Raw genomic sequence first — 24,825 nt, 5'->3', positions numbered from 1 at the left:
CAGTCTCAGTTTGCATTTTATAGCATCATAACACCCACAGTGCCTATTGCTGCCCCACAGCTGGTAACACAAGAGCCTTTGCCCACATGATTCCCATGTGGATGAGGAACAGTGGCTGATCCAGAGCAGCTACAAATGAGACTCAATCCCTGGCCCTGACGTGTGATTCTGGGCACTGCTATAAGGAACGTGATGCTAATGACACATAACTGATTAAGTGTAAAAGATGTCTTTGGCCTGTGCTGAATTTTGCGTGCAGCCATGGTGGTGGAAAGAGGATGCAGTGGGATTTCCTTCCTGAGAATGAGATAATGACAAAACCAGACGTTTGCAATGAGCTTGGACCATGCTCCTTCTGCTCTGCCTTGGGGAGTGAAACAGACTCTCATGTCGTGCCCCAGAACTGAAAGTACTGTTGGCAACAGAGATGTCCCCTGCCAGAGAGCCCCAAACACATCCCTGTGCTTACTTTTCATCCACTCTCCATATTCTTTCATTTCTCCTGTGAGATACCCAAAAACTTGGTGGATCCAATTTCTGCTTCTCCACATCAGGTCCTGGGCTCTTGGCACCCGCCTCTTGTACATCTGCCTCTCACTGGAACGTTCAGTCACAACGATCTCGCCGAGCTCCATCTTTTTTGGGTGAAGGTGAAGGACAACTGCAAATCACAGAGATGATGTGTTAGAAAAACCTTTTGGGTTGCGCCCTGACAACCTTCAGAAGATGGGATGTCTATGGAGAAGGGATCTGCCTGATGCACTGCAGAGAGTGGTGTGTGCTGCTACTGCCCAGGGCAGTGGTGTCTGCTCTTGGGGATGAGGGCCAGGCAGTGACTTGCTGCTGTCATGGAGCTGCGGCACAGAGCTGCAGGGGAAAAGAGGGATGTGGCCCCGGTGCCCTGCAGCATCCCACCATCACTCCAGCTCCTTTTGCAGCCCATGACAAGCTGCTGGTTTGACAGGGGGCATGACATTTGCCAAGTAACTGAGTGGTACCTGTATGCTCACCATGCTTGGCTGAGTATAGCTGCTCTGACAGCTACTGAGGAGGGAGACTGCTGATGTTTGGCCAGCAGAGAGCTGGAGGGAAGCAATGCAAATTGCCAGTACAGAAGCAGAGAGCAGGGGACAAGAAAATACTTGAGGAGAGGTTGAAGTGTGTATCCCTTTTGATGTTTTGAGCTGGTGCCTTCATATATCACCCCGCATTCCACATCTGCCTTTGATGGACTATTGAGAGCAACCCGGGATAGCATCAAAGTATTGCACAGAAATCAGCATCCACATGTGGCTTTAGACAAAGATAAGCACCCTGGCTCAGGGCTGTGTGTATTTTAGTTAGCAGGTGAATGTTCATCAGGAGTAGGGGTTTATTAATCTCACAGTTACTGTTGCAGGGGTTCGTTCATTAAAAATGCATTACAATATAAACTCTAAAGAGAAAATACACTACACTGCAGAACCTTAACAATTCCATGATTCTATTCCACGTTGCCTATTTTGTTTGTTCATAAAATGCTGCTACACTGCAGGTCACACCTGCAAAACTGCCTCCCTGCTGCCCGAGGGAGTCTGGCATCAGCTGTGGGTTTTGCTCTAATGGTTTTGGAAAAGTGTGACTGAGTTTCTTCTAGCCCCAAAGCTGACTGCATCGTGAAGGGCTTGCCCCCAGTTCCGTGGAATATGGGCACCATCTTCTGGTGGGAGGCTGTTTTTGGGTAGCTCAGGCAGGCTGGCTGTCAGCGTTAACGCCTGCGGCAGCAGCAGGACGGGCCGGGAAGGGATGCTCGGCTGCAGGGAAGGCTGTTCTGCAGAGGCGAACACCGACAGGCGGATGGTAAAAAGATCTGTGGCTCGGAATGCCCTCCTAAGAAGGTCCTTGAGCATCAAAAGCTGCTTTCCCTTCACCCCTGGCAGCGCGTTGCACAGCGCCTGTTCCCCAGTGCTCTGGCTCTCCCTGCCGTCAACTCGTCCCCACGGCAGCGAGAGCCTTCGGATGACCTCAGCACCAGCCTGGGGAGGGATGCGCCGGCGAGAGGTGTTGTTGCTATGTGGAGCTGTGTAAACTAAGCCTAAGCATCACCCAGTTTGCGTGATCCTGATGGAGAAGAATCTTAGAAGGTTTTGAGTGGTCTAAAGCAAGAAATGCGGTTGTGCAAGGAGGCTCCAAACCTTGAATCAGAGAATGGTTTGGGTTGGAAAGGACCTGAAAGAACATCACATTTCAACCCCTCTGCCATGGGCAGGGACACCTTCCAATAGACCAGGTTGCTCCAAGCCCCGTCCAACCTGGCCTTGGACACTTCCAGGGATGGGGCAGCCACAGCTTCTCTGGGCAACCTGTGCCAGAGCCTCACCATCCTCACAGCCAAGATTTTCTTCTTTATATCAAATGTAAATCTCTCCTCTTTTAGTTTAAAATCACTCCTCCTTGTTCTATCACTCCAGGCCCTTGCTCAAAGTCCCTCTCCAGCTCTCTTGGAACCCTTTTAGGCACAGACTCTGCTCCAGGCTGAACAACCCCAACTCTCCCAGACTGCCTTCACAGGAGAATTGATCCAGTCCTTGCTTGTGAGTGTCTCAGGGGGTTGTAAACAGCAGGGTTCCCAGGTTCTGTCCAGCTGCACTCAATGCAGGAACAAGCAAGGAGCAGAAGAAGAGGGGTGCAGTGGTTTTATTGTCCCTCTTGGTTTTCTCCTATCTGTGATCTGATTCTGCCCATAAACTGAGTCCAATCCCTTGTTTCAGTTTAAGGCAGCCTTGGTGACTGTCAGTTTTGGCTGCTTCCTTGTGGCAAGACAGGAGGACACTGGTGTAGGGAACACTGAGCAGGAGTTACCCTTCTCCTCCACTGTGTCTTTTAGGCTGAGGGAATATACAATGGTCAGATATTGGGAATATGCATCCCTCTGGGATAGGAAGAGGCCAGGTCCTACTGGAAAAACAGATATTTTTGTGTAGATACATCCCATGAAGTCTGGGCCTCTGTAAGATGCATCATTGCTCTGGGTTTCCTGATAGTCAGTGTAGCTCTGGGCACTTTCAGATGAAAGTCAGCCCACCTCAACTCACAGCTACCATTGGAGGGTTCCTGCTGTTCCCGTGGACAGCTCAACCTGGGTGCTCTAGACAGGTACCCAGTAATTTTTGTGGGGGACACAAGGCCTGAAGTCAACAGCATAAGCAGAGTAGAGACTCCAGAGCAATATCAGGCTGTCATTGAGATTGCTTTCCCTCCAGAGCTTAATAATCATATTTAGCAAATGTGTCTGGTATCAGAGATGGTTCTTTGGGCAGCATTGAAACAGTCTTCCCAGGGCAGTGGTGGAATTACCATGCCTAGAAGTGATCAAAGGGCTTGTGGATGTTGCACTTGGGGACACGGGTTGGTGGTGGGATGGCAGTGGTAGGTTAATGGTTGGACTCGATGGTCCTAGAGGACTTTTCCAACCTTAACGATTCCATGATTCTATTCCGTGTTGCCTATTTTGTTTGTTTGCTCATGTTCTTCTAGAAGTCTTCTCGAAAGAATTCCAAGGGTGGAGGTGGGCTCAAATAGCTGCAGTGGATCCACGTAAAGGAGACTGGAACGTCTCTTGTGGCCTGGAATTCTCAAGGACCCATTAATAAAGAAAGGTCAGTGGTCCTTTTGCTGTGAGCAGTAACCACCACGAGCAGTACAGTACAGCTGTAACCAGCAGGGAGGATAAAGACTGAGCAGTTGTGTCTATTCATCACAGCACCTGAAAAACTTGTGGTTGTTTAAAACCTCACCAGGAAAAAACACTTGTGGGTTTTACAAACAGAAGCATGACTGCAGAGCTCCTCAACCATGTATTTACAAGACTGCACAGCTCAATTCCCTCTGAAACTGAGATGTGGGACCTGTGGGTTTTTAAAATTCTTGTCTTTGCTCACATCATTGAACTATTAGGGGTTAAGGGCAAAGTTGTCATGTTAGACCCCTTTGCAGTCAATTCCTCTCTGTAGAGAAAAACTACATCCCCAGAGAGTGATTCATATCCCATTTTTCTTACATACCTATTTGAGATGTGAAAAAAAAGGGTGTCTGCCTCTCTTTTTCCACTGGCTGCAGAGGGAGCCTGGTGGCTGAGCTTTTAGAGGGCTGTTTTCAGGCAAGAAAAAACTCCAGCCTAAGAGATTTTGCCAAGGTCAACCTTGGAAGTTTCTGGAAGTGGGATCTGTAGTCCCAGGCTAGTGCTTTTGAATAACTGAGCCGTCTGTAACAGGTCTGTAATCCATATCAAGAAGGGCATCAAAGTTCTGGGGCTAACAAAAAAAATATTGCCTCTTTATGATTCCTGTTTGCTTTCTTCCTGTGAATTGGAAGGAACTAAAACTCTGCTTGAAGGGAGCACACTCACCCTCCTCAGATGGGAAGGCAGCCTGGGACATGACTGCAGGAGGTGGCTGAAGAATTACCAAATTTTGGGGGAAAGAAGTAGTGCGAAAAAAGAGATTTGGGGATGCTGAAAGCCTCTACACAGCTGAATCATGGGCCTTTACATCAGATAAGCCCGAGAGACTGCAACAGCTGGGTAAGATCCTGGAGGGCTGTGATGGGCACAGTGATCCCTGCAGGAATATCACCCTGGAAAAACACCATTTCTTTGCAGCAAGCATCTGTCAGTCTGTGGATAGGCTGGTGCTCAGTGGTACAGGCTGCATGAATAATAGAGAAATCATTTGAACAATTATCTAATTAGGGCTAATGAGAGCCTGAATCACTTATGGCACACCTAGGGCTGATGAGGAATTCCCCGAGAAAAGGGTCTTTTTGTCAGCAAACACTGATTCATCAGTGTGGTAATGAGCAGTCCTGCTTGTTAAGGACATTTATCAGACTGCAGGGTAGTGCCAGGTGATTAGGAGTCACGTCCAGATCTACCTGTGCCTGCTCATCCCCAAAGAGACACCTGCTGGAGCCCGCTTTTGAGGCACAGGGTGCTGAGAGCACAGAGATGTGCATTTTTCAAGCCTCCCAGAGCACGCTCTGTGTTTCTCTTTGTGCTGCTAGAGGAAATGTTCCCGGTGTAGCACCATCACACAGCCTGCAGTGGTCTGGTTGTCTCATGAAAAGAAAAAACACCTTTTTTTTTTTTTTCAGAATAGCCAACCGGTGCAGGACTAGGGTGGTGGGTGATGAGTAACGCTTGAGCCAACTTTTTTACAGGGCTGCTGTTTGTGTTGGGAGCTTAGCCTGGTGCTAAGGTACCTGAAGCCAAGCCTGGGTAATTTATCTTTCCACCTCTGTGCTGAAAGCAGAGTGATCAGAAACGCATTGGCTTCAAGGGACGTGGCCACACAAGGGCCCCGAAAAGAAGCCGTTAGCAGAAGCACATTTCTTTCCTAAGAAACCATAAAGGAATAGAAAAGAAATACCATGTAAGGATAGAGGGAAAAGCTCTGGGATGGTGACAGAATGCTTGGCTGAGTCGTAATGACTTTACCAAGTGAGGCTCTACCAGGGATCAACCAGTGATGTTGAAAGCAAATGAATAAATAGCAGGGAATTCGGAACAGTTGCTGAGGATGAACACAGCACAGTTTCTGAGAACAGGTATGAAACCCTTAGCCACGGACCTTTAAAGTAAAAACAAACAAAACAAAACCAAGCAAACAGACAAAAAAAGAAACAAACCTACCCAAAGAGAAAAAAAATGCTCAAGTGACCTAGTTTCCTATCACAGGCATTAAATGAAGCCACGTTCCAGAGCAGCTCTGTCATTTCTGTACAAGTACAACTACCACAAGACAGTTAGCAATCAGGATAGTTTAACTTAGGGGGCTAAATATGACTCTTACATCCTTATTTAGATAATTGGCTTTTACATTGTGGTCTTGGAGTCTTTCTGTGTCTTCCTTTCTCAGTCTCTGCACTGTGTAATGCAATACTTTTCTTTGCTCCAAGGCAAAACTTTACTGCTTCTTCTTTCCCCTCTCTTGCAGCAGTATCTCCCAGTATGCCAGTGAGGGCACAGAGTTTATTTGATGGATTGTACTGGTGTCTGGGGTAGAAGCTGTGCTGACATCATCTGTATGCGTGACACGTGTGTATGTAACTGTGAAGAAGGAGGGTTTGACTTCCTTGCCACTCCTGAATGGTGTTTGTAGAGAAGGATTTTTAGAATCATAAAGTAGTTTGGGTTGAAAGGGACGTTAAAGATCGTCCTGTTTCACTCCCCTACCATGGCCAGGGACACCTTCCACTATCCCAGGTTGCTCCAAGCACCATCCAACCTGGCCTTGCAGACTACTGGGGATGGGGCAGCCCCAGCATCCCTGGACAATCTGTTCCAGTGTTTCACTGCCCTCAGAGGAAAGCACTTCTTCCTAATATATTATCTGAATCCAGATCTATTCCCCTTGAGTCCCTATAACCATTTAAAGGCTTACAGTTACATGGCCTCTCTAGGGTTGACACAAACTGATCGATATAATCTTGGGGCAGATCACCCAGGCATGTCAGACATCACCATTGGATGGGATCAATTTCCTTCCAGAAGGGTCCATCTCATCCTTTTAGTGTCACAGAGAGACTAAGATGGGGCTTAGGAGGGTAACTGTGGGTGTCTGCAGTGTGAATGTCTGTACCTGAGCATCTTGATTTGACTTCCAGTGAAGAGCTGGACAATATATGGATCTAGAGCATGATTCATCCCCTCCCATCCTACACAGATGAATCATGTCTCAAATTCTGTTACATTTTCTGTTTATAATGGGAAAGACAGACAGCTTAGATGCACACATCTGCACCATGTGTACACGGGGAGAGAGGTGATGAATCTCAACAAAGTGACTATCCCAAGGTTATTTGGGAAACCTATAGCTGACTTGAGTATCAAACAAGGACACGTTCATGTTTGAATCAAGTGCCTAATCCATGAAGAATTTTCAAAATGCTAACCGTTTTTTTTTTTTTTTTAAATAATAAAAGTAGTCAGATCAGGTAGATATTTTAAGACACAAAAATCCTGTTTTCCTGCATATGGTTTCAGTTATAAAACCAGAGGGGAAAACAAATAGAGAAAATATGAAATATAAAAACCGTTGCTTCTAAACAGAATGTTTTTCAAAGGTTTCCATGAGGTGTTGGCTGCTCAGCAAAGCAGACTGTAAAACAATTTTACAAGCCACATTTATTCTAAGAGCTCCACTTATTGAAGTACAATTCAAACTCTTGTTCTGCCAGCCAAGTTCCATAAATTAAACACTTGTCCAATAACACATACCTCTCCACTTGGATTCTCTGTTTCTTTTTGGCTTTTTGTGTATGTGTGTCTCTCTCACTCTTTTTTTTTTTTCTTTTTTTTTATCCTTTGCAAATGGAAACAGAAAGGGTTTGCTTGTTTTAGGAATGGATTTAAGAAGCAGAACAGTAAAAGTAAAAATAAGATTAGGAAAAAGAAAACAGGTCAACTGACTAAAATGAGACTTTTGTTCTATCATTTTGCATCTTGGTGACACTGACTTAAAGCTAGGGCTAAACCCACGTGTGAACCTGTGTGATGTCAAATTTCTAACTAAAGTAGTACCTCTGTGTATTTAGAGAAACCAGGCAGGTAAGGGAGGTCACATGTGCCTCCCACCTTCAAAGAGAACACAATCTCCCTCCTTTGTCTAGAGTATTATGGCCTTAGAGATGTGACCATCACCAGGACCAGCCTTTTCTTACCAGGAAATGGGCAGGGAAGGTGTGAGACATTTTCAGATGGCCATCCTGTCTGACCTGGAGCAGGAAAGGCTCCACAGATACGTCAAGGAAAAAGTCCTGCCAGTAGAGCTTCTGGGTTACTGTGCCTTCCCTTTCCCACCTTCTTTCCTGTTTCTCTCTGCCCTCATTCCTACCTACGTGCAGCTCTCGCTGCTCTTTCAGTTTGGTCTACAGCCTCATGTCCAGGCTATGTCGAAATCTTGAAGATTTTTTCATAGGATGGTAAAGGCTGGAAAAGACCTCAGAGATCATCAGGTTCAAACTTTGACCTATCCCCACCTTGTCACCCAGCCCAGAGCACTGAGTGTCATGTCCAGTTGTTCTTTGGACACCTCCAGGGATGGGGAGTCCACCACTGTCCTGGGCAGCCCCTTCCAATGCCTGAACACCTTTTTAGTGAAGAATTGCTTTGTCTTCTTGTCCTGTCCCTTGTTCCCTGGGAGCAGAGCCTGACTCCCCCCCAGCTCCCCACTCCTGTCAGGGAGTTGCAGAGCCAGAAGGTCCCTCCTGAGCCTCCTTTTCTCCAGGATGAGCCCCCCCAGCTCCCTCAGCCGCTCCTGCTGCTCCAGACCCTTCCCCAGCTCCGTTCCTTTCCCTGCACACGCTCCAGCCCCTCAATGTCTCTCCTGTCTGAGGGCCCAGAACTGCCCCAGCACTGGAGGTGCCTCAGCAGTGCCAGCACAGGGAGGGCACTGCCCTGGCCCTGCTGACACACCCCAGGGCCATTGGCCTCTTGCCCCCCGGGCTCGTGTTTAGCCACTGCTAAACACATCACTTTGATGTGACCCTGTGTCTTTCTCCTTCACATTGACCATGAGCTGCATGTCTTCATTTTTGAAACCAGTCACTGCTCTGTCACACCAGGAGGGAAAAATTAACTTCTGTGTCCCATAACACTGTCTCTACTTGCCAGAAATCTTCTAAAGATCTTCTCCTGTGGAACAAAGCTTAGGCATCCTAACATGAGCTCCAGTGAAATGAATGCCTTCTTTAATCCAGAGAGTAGCAAGATGGGAATAATACAGCAAGAAACTGGACAATATCTCTGCTTTCTTGTTAATTCACAGTGGAAACTTGGGTAAGTCAGCTACTGAATGCATCTCATCAATTCAGAGGTGACCTCTTAAATGAGAATAAATCCTTTTAATTCACTATAGAGATTCAGGGTCTTACTCTGTAAGGCTTGAGTGTGACAGACATGGGCAGTCAAATGTGAATAAGTTTGGAGCTGCCAGTGAAATTACTGTTCTTTGTTGAAAGCTGCCTTCTGCTGGGCTGAGATACCGTAACTGATGGGTGTGAAAGAGAGGACAGGGAGGGAAACGTGCCTTTAGGACATTTTAGTGTGGGAGAAGGCAGGTTTAATTTAGCTTCTGCTGAAGGTGGTTTTAGGCAGTTCCTGTTGCAGTAAGGTCAGAGCAGCTCTTGTGGTCAGACTCCAAGGCTGGAGACTGACAAAAGACAGTAGGGACATTAACTCCCTCTGAGAGGTGCTGTTAGAGGGTGATAATTCCTTCTCAAACTGCCCATATGATCAAAGAGGGCTTTGAATCTGGAAGCTTTGTTGTTTTTCTGTGTGGCTGCTTAGGTGGTGCCATGTGTTCTCGCTCCCTGGAGCATCAAGGGCAAGGCAGGGTTGGAGCATCCCTGTCTCCATCAGTGATCTGTAGGGCCAGGTGACTGGTGATTTGCAACACTCGTACTCCACGTCCAAAGAACTAATGTCAACATGCACTGAGAAACCTTGTCTACACTATGCAAAATTATTTGGTTGCTAAAACTGTAAACTCTTCATCTGGGATTGGATAACCTGAACAAGCCACGGGGAGTTGACAAAAAGGCTTAATTTTGTTGTGAAATGCGCTGCTGGTTTTTCTAGCCTAGCTTAGCAAAGCTTTCCCCGTAAATTTTTTAACTGCAGGCACAATCACATGGTGTCTGCTGTTCCTGGGCTGACCCAGCTGAATACTGGACTGTCTTTAACAATGCATGGTAAACCACAGACTGTAAAATGCTGGGTGCTGTTCACAATGAATAAAAATGTCAGAGCTTGGCCAGTATTTGGTTAAATCTTGAAACAAAACATACAGCATTTTATTATGGTAACCGTAAAGACATTTCTCCATATAGTTCGCATTGCTTGCTCTTTAATAGAAAGTTAATGGGGATTTTCTTTTTTAGATAGCAACAATTTATCATGTGTTTCCCTGGTAACTACAACACCATGAGCCTTCCTTGAAAACTCCGCTGGGATTCCTGCAATGTTTGTGAGCAATAATGAATGGTAAGTGAAAGGCAAACCCATTGAATCACTTTATTTTAAATTCTGGCAGAGACATAATTTCCCACAGTTCATAAACATTTACAAAAAAAAGGAGTTTACACGAAGAAAAACAGTTGTTTTTATCGCTCAGATCAAAGAATACGTTTATCTGCATGTATGGATGCATTTTCAGCCAGCTTGTGAGAAACCCAGGTGACAATCTTTAAGAAGCTTCGCAGACTTAATGCGGAACCTTTGAAGTCTGAAGCTTTGCTCACCTGAAAACACAGACATCACTTCTGTTCTCTGCTCTGCACGAGTCTGAAGTTTGCACTTCAAAGATTATAGACGACAGGACAAATTTCCCGAGCTGGTAATAGCGTTGGGAATTACCGGCTGGAATGAAATGGAAAAGCGGGGCACATTGCAGGATACTCAAAACCAGGCAGGACAGGGCTCTGAGCAACTTGGTCTAGGGAAAGGTTGTTCAGGGGAGCTGGAACTCAAAAACCTTTAAGGTCCTTTCCAACTGGAACCATTCTAGGATTATGTGATTTGGGGGGTTTGAGTTCACACCCCATTCAGCTGTTCATGTGGCAGGTGACTGGCACTTGTGTGCTGGAGAAATGGCCTTATGAATTTTGGAAATGCGATGGAGGGATTCCTCTAATGTTAATGGTCTTTTCATCAGACCTAAGATGGAAGAGATGGAGAGGAGTGAGGGCTGCAGATAACAACTTTGTGGCTGCTGGGACTCCTGGCAGCCCCTGGCACTGCTCCACAGCCTCTGCTTCCCTTTCTTGCAGCAGCTCTAGCCCAGAGGATGTGATGGAGTCTGGCTGTCATCTCAGGTTTTATTCCTCTCTAGTTAATAGAATATCACTTATAAAAGCAAGAGAAGGGTCATATCCATCAATCTCATGGGAGCTGCTCAGGATTTGTGTTGTTGTACATGAAAAATGTTTCTGGTTCTGCTTAGAAGTGGGAACTTGTTTACTGCAGGATGGAGCAAGGTTTTTCTTGCTCTTCCTTTTGTAGGTGTGTGCAGAACAACCACATTCCTTTAAAAACATCTCTAACAAGAAAAAAAAATAAAATTACTATTTTTTTCAAAATTTAGATATTTCAAAATGTTTAATTTGGCTTTAATCTTTTAAAAAAAAGCAATACTGTATATCTGCAATATCACATATTTAAATGTGCCCTGTGTGCTGTGGGGTCAATGGGGACATTGCTGGACCATGCTGAGGCTGCCTTGAGTCGTGTCAAGTGTTGTCTGAGGTTCAGCCCTCCCCCATGGATGCAGAAGGTCTTATCTCCTTGTTCCAAACATGCTCCTGTGTTGAGGACTTCAGCTAACGCCAGAACCTGCCTTTTGTTTTCTGGAGACTGACTGAGTTACAGACTAAAAGCAATCTCAGGATTAAGATTTGTGAAATTCAGTGTAGCACATCCCAGTTTATTGATTTATTTTCTTTCATTCAGGGGACATTTTTTACCAGTTTCTCCTGGCTGTGGGAGTTGGGGTCAGTGGGTGTCTAGTCCATAGCTAACGTTGGGGATGAGGTTAGTACCCATTGCACAGGGGATAAATGAGACTGCAGTCTGTGTTACATATATTTTAGCTGAAACATCGATGTTTGTGAGGAAAAGGAAGGGGGAGAAAAAAGAAAGAGCATTTTGCCAGACCTCCTTATGTGTGTCATTTGCAAGTGTGAGTAGTGAGAATAACCCAGCCAGAGCTTGGAGAGTTGTTCAGGTTGGGCTTCCAGAAAAAAACACATGGACATCCAGGATTAGGTCAATGTTGGACTCCTCCAGAGGAAAGGAAAGGAAGGAGTGGGATATAGGCAGGAGGTTAGAGCTAGGGTCTCTGAAACAGGGAAGCAGAGACAAAGTCACAGCCAGTTTCTACAATGAACACTTTGTTCTTCAGGTGGAAAGAGGCGAAAATTGGTGTCTCTGTGTGAGGTACCCCCACTTTCACCCTGTGTGTGTGAGTAACACTGGGTTCACTCTCACAGCTGGGTGGGTGAACCAGTTTGGGGGTCACTTTTAGGCTGAGGAGAGTGCGTTGCCTGAGACTGAGGGTTAGTTGCAGGGGCAGAAGTGATTTGGAAGAATGCGGAGGCAGGCATTGGTGAATTTAAAATTTAAAATTCAAACTTGTTTGTTGAAGGATTTTTTAAAATTAAAAAATAAAATCAGGATTTTAGAATTTGTTCGGGCCAGATATGTTCATGATTTGTATAATTTTAGGGGTTTTAAAAAATGTTTTATTACTAATTTTTTTTTTAGCAGTATGAGCACGTTAAGAAGATGGTGATCAGGTGGAATTATGAACATTAAATGAATTGCTGCAGAATGAGGGTTAGGGTTGAATTTTGTTGATCCCATGGAGGAAAGCTGTGTTGCTCTCAGTTGATTTGGTAGCCTTATTCTGAATTTTTCCTTGGTATGTGTTTCTGGCACAGGCTGGCCTGAGATCAGGGATAACCTCCATGAAAATGGTGACTACAGAGCTACAGTTATTTTCAAATTTGCAAGTCCTGTGATGGAGAATATTGACGTCCCTTTATTTGAACATTTTAAGCTCAAGTCTCTTGAGGTACTTTATGCCTTTCTCATTCCCTATATCATTGTTCAAGTTATTTTTACAGCACTTGAAAGATGCATTGCAGACCCTTATAGCTGAACTTTGGCACTTTGGTGAAGGAAAATACAGAGTTTGCCTCAGCTTGTTTTACTCACAGTAAATTTTCACGTGGAGGAATATGCCTTATCTATAGCCAAGGTTAGGTCTAGCACCAGATTCTATTGTAATGCTCAAAATTCAACATTTTGTTTCAATGAAAGTTCCCAGTTATGTGTAGGAAACATCTAACTCGTGTGAACTTATTTAAATGCCATACTCCTAGGCTTGTGTCATCCTCAGTGCTTCCTCCATGGCCAGTGTTTGGGCAATATGGGATTTATGAGACCAGAGGATGCTTAACGAGGCTTACGGTACAAATTTGCCAGTTGTACTGAGCCCAGGGCAAAGGCTGGGATTAGTCTGGAGGGTCGTGAAAAGTTGATTTGGAAAGCCAGAGGTGTGGCTGAAGTTTGCCAGCTGCAAAGAGGAGAGCCAAGGGCTGCTTCCACTTCCTTCGAATCCCTCAATCTGAACCTCATCTGGAGCCAGAGGTGGAGTTAGACTGGGGGTCAAGGACTCAGGGATCCTTTTTATGGACCAAAATACCTGCTCTGGGATCTCTTGTGTTTCTAGCAAGAGCTGAAATCCTATGGTGACAGTCAGTGAAAGAAATGCACTTTAAATAATGTTGCCCTTGACATTAGATAAGTCACCTCTGTGCCGTGGTTATGTTTTCCGTGGCTATGGTATAAGCCAAGTCCCATGGCTGATCCCCATGCATGAGTAAATACTGCTTTCTAGGCAGGATTATGGATGATAAAGCAGAAGCTACCTCAGAAGCTACTAGAGAGATTTTATTCAATATTTCTGAGCACCTTAGCCAAAAAAAAAACAACCCGGAACAAAATAAAGAATAATGTATCATTTAGTTTTGTGCTATAAGAGATGGAAAGGTTAGATCTATTTCCCTTTCTGGATATAAAAGAATAATTTTAGAGAGAAAGATGCATTTTATTGCTAAAAAACCCAGTTTCAGGTCACTCCACATCTAGCAGTAACAACTGTATTTAGCAGAGCACTTTGTCAGAAGAAAATAAAAAAAAGATCAAATGCAGAAAGGGAAAATCAAAGAGTTACAGTCTGCATGTTTTAAAGCCTAGTTTAGCTAAATTCAGTGATAATTTTTCAAAGGAGAAAAGTACTGCAATAAAACATTTATTGTGTTTTTGTGCTTGTTTTCATTCCTTTGAGAAAAATGAAACGGTTTTAAGACTCATCCAATACTATTTTTTTTCTTAGTTTTTCAGTTCAAGCATTAAAATAAGACAAAGAAAATCAGTTATTCACACAGTTCTCATTATAGATTTTACTAGAGGAAAAGATTGTAGCTTTCTGGTGCAGTACCACTCAAGAAGGAATTATTTGGTTTAAATGGACGTTGGCAAGGTCCTTAGTAAGTATGTGAATGATTAAAGAAAACCAGATATTTGGAACTTATATGAGGGGAAAAAAACCCCCAACAAACAACGACCCAAAATCTGAGTGTGAAAATCCCTAAAATACATGTGTGAGGACTAACTCATCTAAATGGCTTGGGCTCAGACCCATTTTGTGGAGAACTGTTGAGGCCTGAGGCACAAAAAAAGATGTTTGGGCAGCAGACGCCAACTTGGAGGCTGTAAAGTGATTTGTTTCTATTTCCTTGTATCAATTTAAACAGTCAAATCAGCTTTACAGCTCTGAAATAAACACAGTTGGGAGTTTATGTGAGTTCAGGATGGCGTAACTGTATGTTTTGGGCATGGCAGGGGAAGGAGAAGAAACATTTGCAGCCAATTTGCTAACGTGTTCCTCAACAGACATATCAACATGTTGGTTGAGGTAATGGGAGAGATAAGTATTTTAAGCAGTAAAAGGAGCTGAGAATCTGGAAAAGGGAATTAGTTTTGAAGTTCAGCAGTCATTTGTAGCCAGACACATGGAGTGGTTTGAAGGGGATCTTGGGCACTGCTGTTGCTGCCTCGTACCTTGACTCATGATGGAGCTTTCTGCTCCTGAGAGAGGAACCCAGCTTGTGGCTTGATGCAAGGGACTTTTGACTCGTTGGAGAATGCACATGCACAAGGCAGAGGGCAGGTGACCTGTGGGTTGCATTCAGCCTGCCAAAAATATTCATCCAACCTGGCAGCTGCCTCTCCCTTACTCCTGTCCCAGGGCGCAATGAGCTGCAGCTGGATGAGCTGCTCCACCTCTGCTGGCAGCTGGCTCCTGGCTGCTCTTGTCCTGGGATGAGACCTACTCAGAAAATACTTCCTCTACATGGTTTTCCTGCCAAAGATGGAAGAATGCCTAGTTTTTTAACTGAACTGAAAATGAGGGAGACGAACGGAAGAATGATGTTATCAGACCTGGATTAAGCTCATGCTGTCCTGCAGAAATGTGAGTGCCTGAATACTCTGGTCCCCACAGAGTTGGTTGCAGATCAGGATCTGTCCAAAGCCCCAGCATTTGTGACTCAAAGGCATGGAGTCCCTGTTCAAGCCCTGTTCGAGTCAGAGGATGCGTGGATTGCCCTGTGCTCCTCTCGGGATCAGGCACTGGAACAAGGCCACCTACTGAGCTGAAGCTTTTGGCTTTTCATAAGTTTTAAAACTAATTGATATGAATCATGATAATGATTCATTTGTAGATCTTGCCTTTGGCTACCAACAAAGCTGCTTAGACAGTTGCAATCTTTATATGACTATAGATATCTCAGCTGTATCACTGAACTCAAGGGCAGCAAAACCTTCAGGGATTTTTTAGTACAGAGCAACTTTCCCTGCTTCTGAAAGCCTCTTAATAATATTTTATGCAGCATGTACTTTCTCTTATCTCTGGACTTTCTGAACATGGTTCTTCATTGCCTAAGGCCTCAGTCAGCTCTAGAAATAACCCTGTCCTAGCTTTGGAAAGGTGTGTGAAGTGCCTTATTTCTTATTTTACAGGTGGGGAGCCTAAGAGTAGGACCATTTAAGGCAGACATGTTTGCTTGTGATTATGAAGCATCTGTAATCACACATCTTAACAGTCAGTGCTATTTTCTAATCTGTGTGTGTGCAGTCTGAGGTCTTTTGAAGGCAGCAGGAGACAGAAAGGCCTCACAACAGGGAAAATTAAGCCATGTATCTCTGAGTAGATGTAAGGACTAATGCCCCAATTTTAAGCTACCCACTTCAATATCTCTATGATTCAGTCTTTCCCTCTGCAGTGAAGTGGGAATCACACTGCTGGGAGCTTAGGACAGGACCTCAGGGAGTGAGGTGAGGATTTAAAGAGGTTTTCAACGCTTTTTCTCTGTTCTGAAAACCCCTTCACAGAACTCTGTGAGCTGTCTTCTGCCTGGCATCACATGGGTGGCACAGTGACCATTGGGCATCCCAACAGGGCCTCTGTTACAGGATCACAGGATGGTTTGGGCTGGCAGGGACCTTAAAAAGCATCCAATCCTACACCCCTGCCATGGACAGGGGCACCTTTCACTAGACCTGGTTGCTCCAAGCCCTGTCCAACCTGACCTTGGACACTTCCAGGGATGGGGTTGGGGTTGTGGTGTGATATGCCACAGCTACACCCTCTGCTGTGGGTGATCCTACCACAGGTAGGCTGATGAGTGTTGGTCCTTTCCTCTCTGCCCGCTCAGACTGGGAGCCAGAGCTCCTCTCCATCATTACTGGCTGTTTTCCTGGCAGCATTTTTTAACCATAAACCCTGTCCCTCCTGCAAGACTGCTACTGTATACAGAGCTTATTTCTGTATCATGGCTAAAGTACCTGATAGATTTATAGAGGCCAGTACAGATAAGTATCCTACAAAAGCCCCGTTTTAGAAGTTTAAGCGGGTTTAAGTATCCAAGCAGTCTCATGTGAAAAATAGAGTTTTAGGGATTTCAGTGCTGCTATTGGTTAAATGGGTTTCAGGCCTTTATTATGCTATTGAAATACTTGAATCACCACTTGAACTAAATGAAAGCTTACTGTGTGTTCATATAATTGTTTTTCTTGCTACCTATTACTTGATTGGGGTTGAGTAAGGTTAGCAAAAGCATTAAATTAATTTTCTTGTAAAGTTATGCATTATGAAGTAAGAGGTATAAAAGTTGCATTATACATGGCAAATGTCTTGAGGGTTTGGTTTATAGACTTGTTTATATTTTTACTTTAATGGTTATTACTTTCTTCGTGTCATTTCCACTTTTGAATCTCCATACTCATTACATTTTTATTATCTCTTTTATAAAATAAATGGCAGCAAACCAGACAATTTTGCTCTTGAAATAAATAGATCCAAATATATCTCTCGATAAATTAAATGTTGTGGCTGCAAGAGGGACTTTTCCAAAGTCACTAAGCTGAAAGTGAAGCTAATTAATAGCTGACCTTTCATTTTTATGGACCATGGCATGCAGTGCATCCATCTGACTTGGCAGATTTGAAATTATCCAAGCGATAGCTGAACTGCTTTGAAAAATACATCAGTAAAATTAGTGCTCATGGAAGGCAGCTGATCAACAGCCTGAGAAATCAAATCCTTGTGGGCTACATGCAGACCCCACTGAAGTAGTTTTTAAGTCTTTCTCTTGACTTCAGTGGGTTCTGGGTGAGGGTCTTTGTCACCCTACACTTACAGCCTCTTCAGGAGCTAAGCAAACTTTAGCCAGTGATTGTCACTGTGGATCTCAACTGATGTATATTCCCAAATGTGTGAAACCTGTAGGTGGAAAGTGCTGTCATGGAGCAAGAGAAACCTGTTTACGAAGCCCAGCAAGCTGAACTGGTGAGATGACAAAATAAAGGGACAAAACAAAGTCATCAAGTGACCTGATGGTGACAACCTTTGTGGAAGAAAACCCTGCCTTATCTGGCAGTCACCCATGCCAGCATTAGGGAAATTTCATGCCCAGTGAAGCTGTGGATACTTATTATTGCCTCCATCACTGGATTCACTGGCTTGAAAGACAAATGGAGTGAGGAAAATGTGCTCATGGACAACTCTGTGATTTGGGAGCTGTTGTACCATCATTAAAGGAGGGATTTATATTTTTTTAATTGTCAGAGAAACTTCTGTAAATGTCTAGCTGAAGTGGACTTGAGCTAATTAGAGTAGGGAAAGCCACACATTTTTCTCTAAGCTGTAGCATCACACCTATGCAGATGACTGATCTAAACATGAGGATTTGTGGGGATTCAGAGTCCACTTATCCTGGATATCTACTACATTCAGAGAGGGCTGGACTGTGGCAAGAGAGGGACAGAGTACAAGCCCTCTGAGAGCTCAGCCCACAATGAACATGGGAAGGAGTCAGCTATGAGGGACAACCACCTTACATCTGTTCAGCCACCAGTTCTTACATCTGTCTCCAGTCTCTCCAAATCTGGATGGTTCTCTTTGCTCTTGAAGACCTGTAGGTTTTGCCCAACATATTGGCCTGAAATTTCTACTGCTTTGAACCACTGGAAAAAATAAGATAGTCAGGTTCCTTCTTCACACTCGAGGCGAGTTTGGGCCATGTGACTTTACAGTTTCATGAGTGCCAGTGTTGACTGGGATCGTGGGTATAAATTCTGTTGCTTTTATTTATTTCCAGAGTCTTCTAAATGCTTCAGGAGGTTTGAGATGTCTCACCAGGAACAGGTGACTTGACTTTTCTGGTGTGCTGAAGAGACTAAGTCTGAGTTCCCTGTGAAATGACGCCTGACAGGGAAGTGTGGTGGTCCTGCTCCTCTCCGTCCTGGTCTTGGTTCTAGAGCAGGCTCCATTTTGAACACAGACCAACAACAATCTCTTGTACTTTGTAAATAGTGTAAATGAGTGAATTCTGAACAGCAAGTGTAATCAGTGTAACCTCAGGACATGTTCAGCAAATGCCACCTTACCTGAAGTGCTCTCTTTAAGAACAGGAGCAATCTCTTTAGCTAGTATGGTAAGAAATATCTGGGCCAGAAGTAGCCTGTCTGCAATAATACAGAGTTCTGGACAGATTAAGTTACTTTTCTGAGGGATAGGAAAAGAGATGATAGTGTATTCTTATTGTGAATCTTTCAAAGAACCAAACAAAAAGTGTGTCCGTTGCAAAATCATAGTATCACAGAATGTTTTGTGTTGGAAACAACATTAAAGATCATCTTATTCCATCCCCCTGACATGGGCAGGGACACCTTCTGCTAGACCAGGTTGCTCTAAGATCCATCCAACATGACCTTGAACACTTCCAGGCATGGGCCACAGGAAATAGGAGTTTAACTTGGATATCTGCAGTACAAGTTTGATTACACTTCATAATCTTGCTGGTGAAGAGTCTAGAAAAAATGTCTTACGAAGAGTGGCTGAGGCAGCTGGAGGTTTTTGGTCTGGAGAAAAGGAGACTCGGGGGAGGGGGAACCTCATTGCTCTCTACAAGTACCTGACAGGAGCTTGCAGTGAGGTGCTGGTCAGTTTCTTTTGCCGTGTCTCAAATGACAAGAGGAAATGGCCTTACGCTGTGCCAGGGGAGATTCTGATTAGATATTAGAAAAAAATGTTTTCACCACAACAGTGGTCAGGCACTGGAATAAGTTACACAGGGAGGTGATGGAGTCACTGTCTCTGAAGTGTTCAAGAGATATCTGTATTTTAGGGATGATTATGGTGGTGCTGGGTTGATGGTGAGACTAGGTGATCTTGAAGATGTCTTCCAACCTCAATGATTCTGTGATACTGTGATAAAATTAAACACCACTTTTCAGTTGTATGTGGCCTCTGTTCTCTGTAAAAAGATTTTTTTTGGTGTGTGTAGATTCTGTTTTTAACGGCCTTTATTCATATTTTTTGGTGTTCTGAAACATATCTCTATGTATTTTTCCATAGAGTCTAAAGCTAAAAAAACTCACTATATATACACAACTGGTCCTGGATTATCAATTCCTCCTCCTGGTTGCCGCTACGCAACCCATTTTATAACCCCACAAGCAGATCCATCTTTGTGCATCTGAGAATCAGCCAAATTTCTCCCTGGGTGTTTCTATGGAAAGGCTGTTCAAGAGCTTTGTCAAATTTGATGTTAATCTGTTCCTTCCTATTTTCTTTTGTTCTATCAGTCTTCTCCGGGCTCACTGGGAAAATGGGGAGGTGGTGGTAGAGGTACTAATTGCCTTGTTAGAAATAAGTAAACTGAATGAAATTAGCTTAAGTGTGAACATAAGAATGGCAGTGATCAGGCTTCTGGTGTGTTTCCTGCTCAGCTGACCAGGTTTGCCTTGTGTTGTGCTTGTACTTTCCCATGTTTGTCTGTATCAATCTTTTCTCTTGTTTCACGTTTCAATCCAAAGTCTTGGATTCAATATCTTGGAGTAGGACCATCTTTTTGAATGGACCATGCACAACATGTAGCCCAGTGGGGTTTATGATTAAGGCTTCCATAGGGAGCACAGTATGAATAATAAGAATAATGTGAATAACACCAGAGAATATAAGCTTGCCATAGAACATGTAACATAAATAAAACACCATAAGCAAGAGAGAAGTTCAAATTAATTTGAAGTGATTTTTTTTTTTTGTCACTGGGATTTGCAAGTGGATGGGGAGCTGTATTTGAACAAATTAGCATTTTCCCTTATAAATTTTCTAAACAGGATTTTTAGGAAATAACTGTTGAACTGTGCCCATCTCTGCTACTTCATAACAAACCCCCATGCATGTTAAGCAGGATACCAGTAATGATGTGGTCGTTTTGAATTGTCGTGTTGGAATTTTGCCCGGGGCAGAAGGGAAGGCTTCGGGATCTGGTGCCTTTTGTGCTGGACAACACAGTTTCATTACATTTAAGCAACGAGCACAACGTTTGTTTTTAGCAGTCCTATTGCTGTTGGGGAGGGAGAAGGGAGATTGTGATCCAACCTCCCCCCCAAATGGGATTTGAAGTGACAGATAGCTGTGGTTATAGGAAGTGAGAATTTATGGAGCCCTTGGCTGTTGCTGCCAATCCTAACAATAAGTGTTCCACAAGGTAGTGTTATTTGCAGGGTGGTAGAAACTTCTGTGTTGACCATGGAGCTGGATGCACTGTAATACACTGCATGAATGCAGAACCAAGAGATCCCCTTTTCAGAGGTGAGTAGGATTGTGGATTCAAAAGGAGACTTTGATCCAAGTTCAAACCATACAGAAATGAGGAGAGAGCTTAGTTAGAGAAGTGTGTAATGCCATTATTTTTCTGGGCTTTCTGCTTATTTTAGAATGGTTTGTGTGGAAGGGGCTTTAAAAGACCATCTAGTCCAACCCCCTTCTGTGGGCAGGGACACCTTCCACTATCCCAGGTTGCTCCAAGCCCTACTCAACCTGACCTTGAACACTTCCAGGGACAGGGCAGCCACAGCTTCTCTGGGCAACCTGTGCCAGAGCCTCACCACCCCTCACAGTTAACAGTTTCTTCCTAATCTCTAATGTAAATATGTCGTCTTTCAATCTGGAATTGTTCTCCCTTGCCATGGAATCATAGAATGGTTTGGGTCAGAAAGGATCTTAAAGATCATCTTGTTCCACCCCCCTGCCATGGACAGGGAAACCTTCCACTATCCCAGGTTACTCAGAACCCAACCCAGCCTGGCCTTGAACATCTCCAGGGAACAGAGAGTCTGCAACCTCTGTGTCCTGTGCCTCCAGGCCTTTCTCCAAAGTGCCTCTCCAGCTCTCCTGGAGTCCCTTTAGGCACTCTAAGAATCACTCGGGTCTCCCTGGAGCCTTCTCTTATCCAGGCTGAACACCTCCAGCTCTCCCAGCCTCCAGAGCAGAGGGGCTCCAGCCCTTGGAACATCTTTATGGCCTCATCTAGACTCGATCCAGCAGCTCCATTTCCTTTTGTATGTTTTATTGTGTAAGTAAAGAGCAATAGGGTTAGGTGAGTCCCCATCAAAAGGGTTGTGCACCCTGTGCTATAAACAACAAGGGCTGTGGTTGGAGTGGAGGGGAAAGGATAATGCCATGAGTATTCCAAATTTTCTTGTCCCTCAACTTGATCATTGGGTATCCAGTAAAATATTACCAGGTCATTTTCCCTTATTCCTTTTGAACAGCCTTTCTTGCTATGATACAGAGAGCAGTAAATACATGCTTCCTGTAGGTGCCACTTTATATATCGAATTAATAAAGCTTGTTAAGTCCCCCATTATTTTGTTGCACAGCAGAGAATACAGGTGCTTTTCCACATAAAATGTTCACATGACACAGCAGGAGTAGCACTTTAAGCCTAAATGGCATGCACTTCGTTATCTAATTTTTGCACATTAATCCTCTCAAGATGTCTGTTAACATAAACCTCGCTAATTAATGTTCCTTTAGCATCTGCAGATGTATGATTCAGATTTTTAAAGGAAATTGGAAGACCACGGAGTATTGTATTATGAATCGTAATATCAATGACATTTAAAGACATGTAAAGTAATTTAGCTGGTACATGATACAGAATTATACTACCCTGTAACCACATCAACAAAAAAGTCTTATCTCTGCTACATCCATTTTTGTTTATGTTCTTAGACAATTACGGCTGTGGCAAGACTTTGGCAAATGTCTTTATTTCAATGTGTTTTCCTAAGGAGTAGAAAAGGGATTCTTACCCAAAATAAATGCCTAAAAAGACATGGAGGTCCAAATAAGAGACTCTAGACCTCCTTTTTAGCCAGTGGAGATACACAGGAAGCTCCAGAAGGTAAATCATCTAATCATAACCAAAGAGAATTCATGTATAACCATTATGGAAACAGCAACGTTGAAACAAGCTCAAGTTCAAAACTATTTATATCAAAAAAGTGTGTACTTAAGGGACTTCAGGCATTTCTTTGCCCTTCTTATTTTGAATGGGAAATCACAGACAGCCTATTGTCTGTCTTTTGGCATTTATGAGGCCAGTGAATGTGTCAAACATGCACTGTGGTCCTGAAATCCAAGCCTTTATTTCCATTCCAAAGGTATCTGGAATTTTAAAGTGAATGGAAAAATTTCTGGATATTTGTCTTACAAAGAAACTTCTAGTCTTGAATTGATTTATTACTTGCAATAGCACTGTTCATCAAAAGGTATGAACGTAGTTAATAGGCATCAAGCCTCCACTGATTGAAAACGTACACAACAGAAATGGGAAATACTGCACAAAAAGTATAAAGAGATATTCAAATATTACCACCATGCATTTCTGCACAAAATCTTAAAAATTATCTGTGGATGTGGTGGAGCAGAACTTGATAGAGACCGTGGACAGAAAAGGAGGATCATAATCATAATTTTTGCTCGAAACTGTTGGAGTTAAGACTCCCGTAGACAGTCTTAACCACAGACATACAACTTAAATCCTCCTATTAGCAGTATTATCTTAAGCCTCGTGGGTTATTTATTGCTGGTAATGTTTTTAACAGAAGGACTGATTAGCTGTTGGAGCAAACTACCAGGGAAGGCAGTGGATCCCTCTCCTCTTGAAGTCTTCACCTCCAAACTGGAAGCCAATGTTGCTGCTCTCAATACAGCAGCTACAGGATGGAATTTACAGTCAGTACTACACGGGCTGAATTGCTGAAATGTCCTGTCTGGCCCGAGCATTTATGAATTTCAGTGTTTCTAAAGTACCTACAGATCCTTGAATAAAAGACACAATTGGAAGTACAACATATTTTATGGGAGAGCTCCATCTGCCTTATGCGGAGGTAAAGAAAACCTCACACAGTTGCACAGCGAGCTCAGGTACATGCACATTTTATTAAACTTATTACAACTTTCAGCCAAGTGGGTGCCTAGACATAAATAAGCAAGGGCAGGCCAGCTTTACTAAAATACATATTTTTCTCACTCTGACAGGCATGCAAGGGGCCGCAACCGCCTGTGTCTCCAGGACAATTTTAACAGCAAGACCTTTCTCCTCAGGGGACTGCTCTCACTTTTTCATTTAAAAGAGGAGAACAGAAACCCAATCCTAAACATATGATGATTTTATTATGTGAAACCCAATAGGAAATGAAGTAAGAATATCAGGCTGCTTTCAGTTGGGCAGTTTCCTAGCGAGGGGTTTTGTTTTAAGTTGGAAGAGGGGCAGCTGTGTTGGACGCTCACTTTCCTCCTCCTGAACATCAGGACCTCTTTAATTGCTGGAGGTCATTGGGTGAGCTGGGTGGTGCAAGAGGTAGAGCAGGCTTGATGGGAACTCCTGAGCTTTAATCCAGGCTCTGCTGGTTTGGAGAGGAAGATTCAGTTGCAGAAGAAGAGGAAAAAGAGCCTTCTGAATGACTGCAGCAGCTCCTGGTTGTGTCTGTTGGTGTGCACACAGGGACCCCTGAGAGAGTGTGTGTGTGTGTGAACACTATAAGCAAGCCAGCCAAATTCCATCTTCATGGACAGTTCAATGGAAAGTTAGCAAGAAAATGCAGTATATCATATTTCATGAATTTAATAGGGTTTTCATGATTTTACAAAGTGCCTCAACCAGACACTCATGGCTGGAGGCTGCACAGCAGGAGACCTAAAACACTGCATCTGTGTTTTTCAACTCTTGCCAGAATCCATTGAATTTGATCCGGAATGACTATGCATCTTTGGAATGTACATTCACTTTTCTCTTGCCTTATCCAAATAAAAAAGGGAGATGGAGAGGGGGAGGGAGAAAAGAGTCCTATGAGAATTCCATATGGAAACACTAAACTAGCATTATAAAGGATTTCCTATAAACAAAATTACGGTCACAAATTTTGGACTCGGACCACATTTGAAACAAAGGACCCTTTGTCTCCCTCTTTTTAATATATTATTTTATCTATGTTAACACACACATTTTTATTTCTTTATGGATATAGATAAACAGATGTACACGTACACACTCATGCAAAAATGAATGTATATATTAGTTTGAGGTCCATTTTCAATCTCTCTTAATTTTTTTTTTTGATTGCTGAACTCCTAACAAGAGCAAACTTTAATCGTTCAGTGCACTAAATCCCTTGAAAATAAATATCCAGGGCAACTTCAAAAGCCCTTAATTAGAAGCACATGTGTGGTGTTACAAATTTCTGGCTGAGGCGGCTGAGTTGTAATTTAACGTTATGATCTGCCATAAATATTATCCATAATGAGCAGACTTCATGTTACACTTCTGTACGTCAGATAACTGCAATATTTTGTGTCTGCTTTTGTT

The 24,825-nt window shown here is 43.6% G+C and overlaps 1 protein-coding gene across 3 annotated transcripts in view; it reads right to left on the bottom strand.

Moving 5' to 3' along the window:
• Positions 1-24,825, bottom strand: part of SLC14A2 (solute carrier family 14 member 2) — a 304,902-nt gene that overhangs the window by 11,737 nt on the left and 268,340 nt on the right. For 2 of the 3 annotated variants that reach the window (XM_027671670.1, XM_027671671.1), the window contains one exon: positions 470-661. The exons of the other annotated variant lie outside the window; for it this stretch is intronic. In XM_027671670.1, coding sequence (XP_027527471.1) covers positions 470-635 — 166 coding nt within the window. In that variant the 5' untranslated portion in view covers positions 636-661. The remainder of the gene's footprint in view (positions 1-469; positions 662-24,825) is intronic. 3 annotated transcript variants of the gene reach the window in all.

Source organism: Neopelma chrysocephalum, unplaced genomic scaffold (genome assembly GCF_003984885.1).
Source record: "Neopelma chrysocephalum unplaced genomic scaffold, ASM398488v2 Primary Assembly neopelma1_97116, whole genome shotgun sequence".
NCBI lineage: Eukaryota > Metazoa > Chordata > Aves > Passeriformes > Pipridae > Neopelma > Neopelma chrysocephalum.
This window is presented reverse-complemented; position numbering and strand designations above follow the sequence as displayed.